Source organism: Kryptolebias marmoratus, linkage group LG7 (genome assembly GCF_001649575.2).
Source record: "Kryptolebias marmoratus isolate JLee-2015 linkage group LG7, ASM164957v2, whole genome shotgun sequence".
In the NCBI taxonomy this organism is placed as follows: domain Eukaryota; kingdom Metazoa; phylum Chordata; class Actinopteri; order Cyprinodontiformes; family Rivulidae; genus Kryptolebias; species Kryptolebias marmoratus.
Window position 1 is genome coordinate 3,667,559 of NC_051436.1, and position 10,668 is coordinate 3,678,226.

Here is a 10,668-nt window from a genome sequence, read left to right on the forward strand (position 1 = left end):
AGGGGGGAAAAAGAAAATAAAAAAATCACATTTTCTGAATATTCTGTTCGACGACAATAAGACGCTGAGGAAAGGAGAGCCGGCAGATGCTGCGTGGCCCTCGAGGGTTTGTGCGACGCATGGGCAGCCACAGAGAAAAAAGCTATTGCACTACTTTTTGTCTCGATCATATCTTCATCACACACTCTCACACACACACACAGGGACTTGTATTTGCTCCATTGTGGGGACATATACTAACTTGTGAGGACCAACTGCTCCTTGTGGGGACCAAAGCCTGGTCCCCATGAGGAGAAATTATGTTTTTGGGTTAGGGGTTAGGTTTAGGACTAAGGTGTGAATTGAGTTTAGGGTTAGGTATGTACTGGTAATGGTCAGGGTTAGGGTGTAGTAATGTATGGAAGTCAATGGAAAGTCCCCGCAAAGGTAGAGAGACAGACATGTGGGTGTGTGTGTGTGTTATTGTAGCTGATTGTTTGAGGTCGTGAGATAACTTTCTGCAATCGTGACTCATTGACATCTGGGATGATAAAGTGTGTACACCATACACACATCTCTGCAGGTGTGTATAAATGTCAGGGTGTGTGTGTGTGTATGTGTGTGTGTGTCGGGGTGGGTGTGTGTGGGGAGGGGGATAATTCCCTCTGAGAAGCACTGAATTTATGAAAAAATAAACGTTAAAAAGAAATCCTAAATCTTAACTTGACCNGGTGGGGGTCTTGGCCCCCTCGTTTAAGGGTCGAAAGATTCTGATCAGCCCCGGTCTCCATTAACAGAGCCGGGGAGACGGGGAGGGGTTTTTATTGTGCCGCAGAGTGGAAAATTGAGTCCATGTCACAAACTAATCAAATCGTGGCAAAGGTGAGCGGAAGGAAGAGGGAGCCACGAGCGTACACACACACACACGCACACACACGTACACACAAACATGGCGGAGGGATATTCGGGCCATCTCTGAAAGCTGCTGACGCACACAGAAGACGTGGACAGATGGCAGCGGGGCTGAAAGTCTGCCGAGGCCGGCGTGACGGCCTCACGTTAGCACGGCGTTGTGTCAAGCTAACGTTAGCAGGGGGGAAGAAAAAAAAAAAAGCCTTCAGGGAAATAAAAACCGATTTGTGAAAAATGTGCTGCAGAGGGACAGATTTTCTCGTTGCGCCCGTCACAGGAAGACCTCGCTGGGAGAGATTTGGTCGACCTGGCGGCGTCTGGAGGTCGTCCCTCCTGGTGACATGCTTTAAAAACAACAAGCCGCTGTCCGGCTCCTTGTTCGGTTATTGCTCATCCACCCCCAGGTTCTGCTGAACCCTGTTGAAGAAGAAGGTGGAGGGCTGGTGTGGAAAAAACGTCTGAGAAGATAAAAGCGGGGGTCCCTCGCTCTGCCCGGGACCGCCGTTTCTCCAAGATCGAAGGTCCGTAACCCCAGGCAACAAGTCGGGGTCAGCCCCCTGCAGCCGGGTGTCCGCCGGGGGCCAGAGCCACGCGCCGTCCTCCTCCGCCCCGCGCCTCTGAGCGCTAGGAGGTGGACGTTTTGGTTTTGGACTGAGCGTCTTTCTTGCTGTTCTGGAGCACGGGCGAGTCACTGGAGGTCTTGGGCGTTTTCCTGGGCGGACTCTGCTCGGCGACGTCGTGCAGGGACGGCTCTCGGTACATGGCCACTAGGGGAAGAGGAGAGACAAAAAGAGAGAAAGTGACCAAAAAAGCTGACAGGCTCGGAGGCTAACGGAGCCGATGTAACGCCACGCCGCTTTCGTCCAACTCTTGGACGATCGCCTCTGTCGTTTCGCCCCAGAAATGGGGACGGTTCAGGGATTTTCAGGCGCTTAGAAGCGACTGAGCCACTCTGTTCGTCTCGATCTCATGAGAAGTCACGCTCAGAGTGTGTGCTGAGGATGGCTCTCAGCTACTACCACATCACATTTTGAGTTGGAGCCATCTTTGTGTTGGATAATGCCGACCGGCTGCGGCACCATGATCTGTTAGAGCTCAGACTGTTGGGGGTCAGTCTCAGCTACCGCCATGCCACATTTCTGAACAATATCTGTAAAACCGCCACATTTACTGCCATTTTTTTTGGTTTCTAAGTTCACCTGGCGATGGTGGCCATCTTAAATTGGATTAGCTTTACAGGTTGTTCAGCTGTACGGGTCAAACCATTGATAATGTCATTAAAATCTGCAGCAGATGATGAGATTTGGCTCACAAACAGAGCTGACTGCAACTACTTAAGAACCTAAAGATCTCGTGCGATCCGTTAGTTCTTGAAGTGTGTTAGGGGTAAATCTGAGCTATCGACACACCGAAATATAGGTCAATATCCCTAGAACTGACAGAGTTGGAACCCTTTCTATGAATTTTCAGGTCATTTACAGAGTATTTGTCAGGAGTACCTTCAATAAGTTTGGGCAGGAAATGAGCGGCGCCCTTGGTCTTCTTGACCCGGTTCCCTTTCATGACCTCTCCATCCCGGTTGATGCCGATGTACCACGCTCGGCCCGACTGGGTCTGTCTGTAGAGGATGGACGAGTAGGTGACGTAGTAGTTCTCGAAGACGCACTCCTTGAACTTGCACTCGGGTGTGAAGTGTTCCTGTAACATAAATCCGGAGCGGTGAAACAACGTGCTCGCGGCGGCCGAGGAGGTCATTATTTGTGTATTTACTCTGCTGGGAGCGGGAGGAAATGGGGCTCCACATTTCACTGTGACAGGGTTACAGCGGCGCCGGCGCTCACCTGAATGTTTGCCACACAGACAGAGTGGCTTATTTATTTATTTTTGAGCCGGGATGACATAACTCAGCCGTTTCCGTTTACCTGTGCCCAACAACGATTACCTCCAACCCTTCGCCCCCTCGGTGGCTCAACGCCTCCGCCGCCGGCCTTCGGCTCAGCGCCGCATTAGACGTCGTCGCCCTTCCCTTTTCCCCCCGTAACAGCCCTCACACGTTCCACCTCTCCTCCGCTCCGTCCCCTCCTTTCCTCCGTCATTTGGTAACCTTGTCGAGGAACAAACCAATTTGCAGGATTGATTTGGAGCCTTGATGTGACAAGTGAGCAGAAAAGACCTGAATAAGGAGTTTACTTTCTCTCTGTTTCCACCTCGGAGCCTCTTCCTCGCATCTCCCTCCTCCTCCTCCTCCCGCTCCTCCCCCTTTATGCTTGGCCTCAACCGGTGACCACCGCGCCTCACATAAACAAGCTAATTACATCGACTGCGTCGCCCGTTTTTTAATTACACATCCATTCACTTAGGCAGCCACTCATTTCGTTGCCTTGGCTCCATTGGCAAAGAGCGAATTTCAAAAAGTCTCCGAATCAGATTGGTGTCATTTAAACATCCGTCAAACAAGCCCACCGAAGGTCAATAACTGATTAATTTAGTGAATTAAACTGGATATCTGTGGCGCGTTTGTGGAGGCTGTATCTTCACTAATCCATGAAACCCCTGGAATCATTAAGGACTGCCTCAAAGGAAGCGAGATTGGAAGGATTAAGATGCTCATGAACTCTGTTTCTGGAACTGTGACAAGAAGATGCAGCAGGAAACGGCGAGCCGGTGACGCCGCGGCACGTTTCGTCACCTCCGAGTACTTTCCTGGGATTTTTATGTGCTGGTCCAACACGAAGTGGCACATAGTTGTGAAGTGGAAGGAAATAAACGACGCGTGGGTTTGGAAATATTTTACGAGTAAGTGCCGACCCCTGAATCAGCGCTCTGCGGACCCGGCAGCTGCAGGTCTCTTCAGGTCCGTCTCTACCAGCTTCCAACGTCTACAGACTGAGACTTTCGTTCATTCTTCTTAAAAGACGCTCAGACTGGATGGAGAGAACCTTTTAATCCCTGCCACAGATTTTGGGTTTGGTTCTGGACTCTGACCGGGTCGTTCCGACACCTGGACATGTTTTGGGTCGTTGTCCTCCGTCCCTGTCTCAAGTCTTCTGCAGGTTTCCTTCCAGGACTGTCGTATGAAAGCATCCCCACAGCATGATGCTGCCGCCACCATGTTTCACAGTGAGGGTGGTGCGTTCAGGGTGATTTGCGTTGTTAGTTTCCCGCCACACTCAGCTTCGGTCTGATCTCCTCATAGTTTTCTTCTTGCCTCTCTTCCATATAGTCCAGATCTGTGGACTGGTAGTTGTCCTGTGGACAGATTGTCCCACCTGAGTGTCTCCATAGTTACCATGGGGCTTCTAGCTCTCAGTTTAGGTGGACGGCCATGTTTTTTCATAAACGATGCAGAACTCTTTGCATCTTCAGGTGACGGTTTGGACAGATGATCAAAGTTCGGGACGTTGTTTGTAACCTAACCCTGATCCCTGATCTGTGTGGTGCGCTCCTTGGTCTTCATGATGCTGTTTGATCTGTAACTAATCTTTAAGGCTCACAGAACAGCTGGATTCATGATGAGATCAGATTACGCACAGGTGGACTCTAAAATGGGGACTTCTGAAGGCGTCAAACTGACGGGGGCCGAATACACATCCATGCTGGACTTTTCTGATTTTTATTTCTAAAAAACTTTGATAACCTTGTATCGTTTTACTTCCACGCCACAGTTATGTGCTGATTTATGTTGGCCTATCACATAAAATCCCAGTAAACTTCAGTTGTGAGGCAACAAAACGTGGAGGAACCAAAGGGGTACAAATACTTTTCCAGGGCCCTGCGAGCCAAACGTACACCGTAGTACTCTGCAACTTTCCCACCCTTCATCCCGATACTTACAGCACGTAATACACATAATGAACACATAAAAATGGCTTCTTTCCGCCACATTAAAGAAAATAAAAGCATCAACACAAGTGGCAAAACATGACAGCTCAAAGAAACGGACATCCAGTCGGATATAAACGCGATAAAACGATCAGAAAAGAGTTTTTAGAGAAATAAACCAAAAATACTTCATGTGGTTTTCCAGCCTTCAGCTCAAATAAACCCTTGTGTGCAGCTCACATGCGTGTTGGTGTTTAATGATAGTTTAGTAACATAACATGTCGAATAATTTAGAAAATGGAAGCTTTTCGTCTTTGTTGAGGCCATTAAGTTGCAAAACGCAGTCAGGTTGCCAACAGCAGTGCAGCTTTATGGGATAACACACTATTAAGAAGTCATTTATACCGACACATTGTTCTCGCTGCAGACACACAGGGGACAGACGCACATCTGTCTGCACAGATGTGGCTCTGAACAGACTCCGAGCCGCTCGTTCGACTCATCGTTTCCTTCCCTGCGAGGAGCCGAAGAGAAGCTCACCTCCTCTACAGCCGAAACGCCTCATAAAAGCAGAGAAAACTGCCTTTTTCACGCCGGTCCGACCCAACGGGGAAACGGTTCTGTGGCCGGTGCAGTTTGTCTCGTGTTCAGCAGAGGGGGCTGAAAACATGCAGCCGGTTCTGGAGCTCCTGACGCTCCAAAATGGACTTTCTGTGCCTCCCAGCTCCCGTTAGAGGGCCTTTTCTTAACAGTAAGAAACCACGAAGATGGGTTTTTATATGCAGCTTTTTAAGCAGCACATTTCACAAAATTTAGGCTAAAATATCTCATTTAAAATGCAACAATTATGCAACATATTCCAAACATTCGAAAACATCTTAAACACGTCTGTAACGTCTTTGTTCCGGACGAAAACGTGAAGAGACAAACGTGTTTTCAGTCGCAGTGAGAACGTCTGCCGCTGTCATGAAAACTGCTGATCTGACAGTTTAACAGGAAGTTACAGGTACATCCATCCAACCATCCAACCGTCCATCCAACCATCCAACCGTCCATCCAACCATCCAACCAACCATCCATCCAACCATCCATCCATCCAACCATCCAACCAACCATCCATCCAACCATCCAACCATCCATCCATCCATCCATCCATCCATCCATCCATCCATCCATCCATCCATCCATCCATCCATCCATCTTCTACCTCTTATCTGTGGTCGGGTCGAGGAGGCAGGAGGTCCAGGAGAGAAACCCAGACCTCCAGCTCCTCCTGGAGGATCCTGAGGTGTTCCCAGACCAGAGAGGATCCAGAATCCCTCCAGAAAGTTCTGGGTCTGACCCGAGAGTCTTCTCCCAGTGAGACATGCCTGGAAAAGCCTCTAAAGTGAAGCATCCAGGAGGCATCCTGATCAGATGTCTGAACCACCTCAGCTGACTCCTTTCGATGAGGAGGAGCAGCGGCTCTACTCCGACGAAGATCTCTGAGGCTGAGCCCGACCGCCCGACGAAGGAAGCTCATTTCAGCCGCTTGGATCCAGGATCTCGTTCTTCCGGTCCTGATCCAAACCTCCTCTCAGCGGCTACAACACCAAACGTTAGCTGATTGCCACAAGAGGCGGGAGATAACAACTACAGCGAGAACCGAGCAGCTCAGAGACGGCCGGGTGGACGGGACGGGACAGCGTGTCCGTCCTTTCAACTGTGTCTGCTGCTGTGACAGAGAGACAAGATGGATTCTTTATACATCAGCGGGAGGCCACACACACAGTGACGGATGGACCGTCCCACAGATGGAGCAGCTAAAAACAGATTTGGAGAGAAAAAAAAAACAAAAACAGAGGAACAGAGGAACTGTTGCCAAAAAGTTGTGGAATCAAAACCACCTGATTTTGATTAACTGATTAATTTATGGATCCAAAGCAGTTCAAGATGGCCGCCACAGCTAACCAACACTAGCTGACAGAAAAGCGGCTACAGCCGTCTGATCATCATGATGTCGCTTATAAAGTTTGACTGACTCGACTAAATATTAAAGTTTAAATTCCGGTGATTTAAATGGTTTTAAATGTTTCGTCCCTGTTTTACGAAGAGACGGAAGCAGACTCGTGTCTTCACTCAGACAGTTTTGTATTTCATAAGATCCATGAATTTTCATTTCTGTGGACATTCAGGATGGAAACAGAGACGCGAACAGGCGGATAAAAAGGCTTAGAGACCAGCCCGAAGAGGACGTCCACGCTCTCCGCAGAGACGCCGCGCGATGACGGATGCTCTGACTCTCCTCATCCGTCCCCAATTAACCGCTTCCTTTTCGCGAGGCCTCAGGATCCCGACGGGTCCTCCTCCAGGAGCCGACTCGTTGGACGTTGGACGTCCTGGAACTAGGCTGCAGGATCCGTCCTCACTTTCAGCCATCAGGCGGCACGAAGCGCTCTCTGAACTGCATCTACGATCCTCCTTCGTCCCTCTTTAAACCCCCTCCTTCACTCTCCGCCCGTCTCCGAAAGGACTCTGGAGCTCAGAGGAGACCCCCGGCAGCAGCAGGAAGCAGGAAGCGAGGGGAGGCGAACGACGTGAGACGTGAGAGGCTCGACGGGGGGAAAAAAAAACCTCCAAAAGGTCCAGTCAGATAATCCAGAACACATCATATAATCTGACAGAAGATACAGGAATTATATTCACAATGTGGGGAGATGATGGCACTTCAGCCATTTTGAACGAACGACTCGACCTCACGCAGAACTGAGACGTCTGTTCGCGGTCATGGCACGTGTTGAGGATGACCCTCAGCTACTACCACTTTGTGTTGGCTAAGGCTGATTAGCTGTGGTGGTCATCTTTAGCTTGGTGAAGCCAGAGCCGTGTCTCACGTTCAGAGTTTAATTTCAGCTCCGGTTTCTTCCAGAGAGACAGCGTTTTCCGGTCGTATCGACGTGTTAAACTCCCCGTGTCTCCGAAGCAGGGCTGCGTTCGTTTATCCTTGCCGTGCACCCCCCCCCCCTCCCCCGATGCCGTGTGAGGAAAGTTTTCTGCTTCGCCCAACTTTCCCCTGTTAGCTGCAGAGAGTTCAGCCGGAGCCGGTCCCGGGTATCAGAGTCCGACCCAATTATGTCTGCCTGCCTCTGTCGGATTGTTTATACCGGGCTGCTCCGCTGTGTGTGTGTGTGTGGTGCAGACCACATCACCATAACCTCCCCCCCCCTCCCTCACCTTATTAAACCACCTCCCTCCCCGCCTCTCGTTTCTCTACCCGGAAGGCTTTTCCGGAGCACGCAGCTAATAAAGTGGGCCAGGTCCGCGGCTGAACACTATTTTTATCAGGAAGCAATTTTCAGGTGGTGCCCACAGGTAAGAGGGAGCCAAGCAGAGTTTCTTAAACAATGGAGCCATGACAAGGAGTCCCCACACCCCTACTTCACTGACCTCTGCTCAGTTACTCCCACATGTCTTGGTTCAACACAATCACTGTCCAGCTTCTGCTCAGACCTCCATGATGTAATTTAAAGATTTTGTTCCGCTTTTTTTTTTTGTTCTCTGCTCTTCAAACCAGGCCTGAGACTCCCTTCCTCCTGTCCCGGGAAGGTTTAGGAACGGACCGAGGTCAACCCGCCACTGTCACGCCTCTGAGCCGCCAAAGGGGGACATCTGTAGAGTCTACAGAGAACGGTCCTAAAAGTTTCAAAACAAAGCGACTGGACTTCTTGTTCTGAGCTCTCTAAGAACAGAACCAGAGAGTGTGGATGGAGTTCCCAGCTTTGACCTGCATGAGATGATCCGTTTATGCAGCTAAACTCACATGCAGATTAATCTCACTCCCCTCCCTCGTGAGGGTGGTTAGGGTTAGGGTCGTCCCTAATGACCCTCAGAAATGTGTGGAAAATGCCTGGTTGATGTCAGAGGAGCCAGAGAACAGCTGCTGGTCCAATCAGAGCAGCCGAAACAACGACGGCTGATTGTTGTTTAGAGAGAAAGAACGATGGAAAGATTGGATTATTTCCCAGTGGAGGACGGAGAGGAGGACCTAACGTCTCCTCTGGGAGCTTCAACCTCCTCCGCGTCCGTCTTTTGTCCCCCGTTCCTGTCCTCGTCTCACTCGTACAGCTTCTACTCGCCTGTCTCTCTGATTCGCTCATTTCTATCACGTTTCTCCTCTCCACACCGTCCCTGTTTTCCTTTTCACTTGTCTTTTCTTATCTTTTATTAAGAACACGTGTCTCTTTCTGGACATGTCCCTCAAAGGTCCTACCTTTGTCCTCCATCTTTGTTTATCTGCTCCTTCCTTCAGCCTTTAGGTCAAACTTTAGATCAAAATCGGTAAAACTGACAGAGTTAAAACCATTTTTCTGTTAATGATAAAGATATTAATTTAATTCAATCCCTACTTTATAAATCTTTGGTGCTACAGCTAGCTGCTACTGTCGCTATTATTTTGTTGCAGAACCCCACAAAATGAAATGGCCTGGACTCAAACTCGCCCCGCAGCTGATTTTTCTCTTCTTGTCTCATTATTTTCCGCCCTGAACTCCTTCATATTTCACACAAGAATAATTAGAGACATCTTGAGAAGAAATTCAGATTTAGGTGATTAAACGGGTAACGGGAGCAGCGTGAGGAAGAATCCAGGAGAAACAGGAAGAAAATGAGACAAAACGAGGAGGAGGGGGGCTCCGCCGTGGAGTCATTACAGGCGAACAATCAGCTGGGGGGAGGTGTTTTATTTTGAAATCTTTTAACTATCTGCTCGTCTGTGTTTGAAGGAAAACAGGAACCCGACAGAGAACCATGAAAGATTAATGCTGAGCGAGAGCAGCGACAGACGGGGACTCTTTTGTTTCTCCTTTAAAAAGGAATCAAACTTTCCCCGATCCTTTCCTGCCGCTGCCGTCCGCCCCAAACCACGGCTGGACAGGTGAGCTCAGGACGAGGACGAGGGAGGAGAAGTGTCTCCTCGTCTCTTTTTGTCCCCTCTCCGGTTCTCCTCTCCGGGGGATTTTCCCGAAGGATTCCTCCGTCCGCTCTCAGTCCCCGAGGTTGTTTCCCTGAGTGAAAATGGGTCACCTTCTTTCCTGTCAGGAGAATGCCTGGTTTAACAAAAGACTGTGTGTGTGTGTGTGTGTGTGTATTTACTACCAAGGGGAGTTCGAAGCACTGAAAACGTTGACAGGACGTTTTCTGGGCCACATTAGGAGGGAAAAGTATTCTTTTTGGGGGGTTTTTGGAGTTAAGGAAAAACTTTGTTTGTGTTCACGACTTGAAGCAAATTTTTCAGCCTGCCTGTCGCCCGCCGCCGAAGGGAACCGTGTTTTCACTCGCGTCCTTGTGTGTTTGAGTTGCTTCGGAACAAACCAGAGGATGGATTTTAACAAAACTCTCAGAAAATACATCTACAGACCAGTTCAAGATGGCCGCCAAGGCTAATCAACCTTTGGCCAACACAGAAAAACATCCTTAACACCTTCAGACACGCCCACATTTGCTTCAGGACTCGTCTAATTTATTCTGGCAACAGTTTTCTCTGTTTTTATATAAAAGTAATGCTCATCCCGCGCCACTAGGTGGCGAGAAAGTTCAGGCTAACGGCATCAAAATACAGAGAAGGAACTTTTATTGCTGAGCTAAAGATTCCCCCGAGTCTTTACTGGTGTTTATAGTTTCCTCTCAGGTAATTATTCAGGTCGAAATGACTCCATTGTTGTTTTGGTTTCCAGAGAATCATCACCCGCCATCAGAGCTGCCGTCTGCTCCGCCATCTTGAATCGGGTTGGCTCCAGAAGGTTAACTGTTATAGAGGAACGGCCCGTGATCACATGACGGTGTAGATTTAGTAAAATAACCGACAGTGACGTAACTGCAGGTATCATCAGAACGTTCTCCCAAACGCTACAAACTTTAGCTTTTCTGAACCCATAAAAACCCGGAGACGCGTCTAAATCTGCTCAGCTGGCAGGCGGG

At 49.2% G+C, this 10,668-nt stretch overlaps 1 protein-coding gene across 1 annotated transcript in view; it reads right to left on the reverse strand.

Annotated features, from left to right (window-relative positions):
• Window positions 1-715: 715 nt before the first annotated feature.
• fgf11a (fibroblast growth factor 11a) overlaps window positions 716-10,668 on the reverse strand; it is a 49,124-nt gene continuing 39,171 nt past the window's right edge. The window contains exons 6-7 of the mRNA XM_017436046.2: window positions 2,391-2,589; window positions 716-1,658 (exon numbers count right to left, since the gene is read on the reverse strand). Of these exons, the coding sequence (XP_017291535.2) occupies window positions 1,516-1,658; window positions 2,391-2,589 (342 nt within the window). The 3' untranslated portion in view covers window positions 716-1,515. The remainder of the gene's footprint in view (window positions 1,659-2,390; window positions 2,590-10,668) is intronic.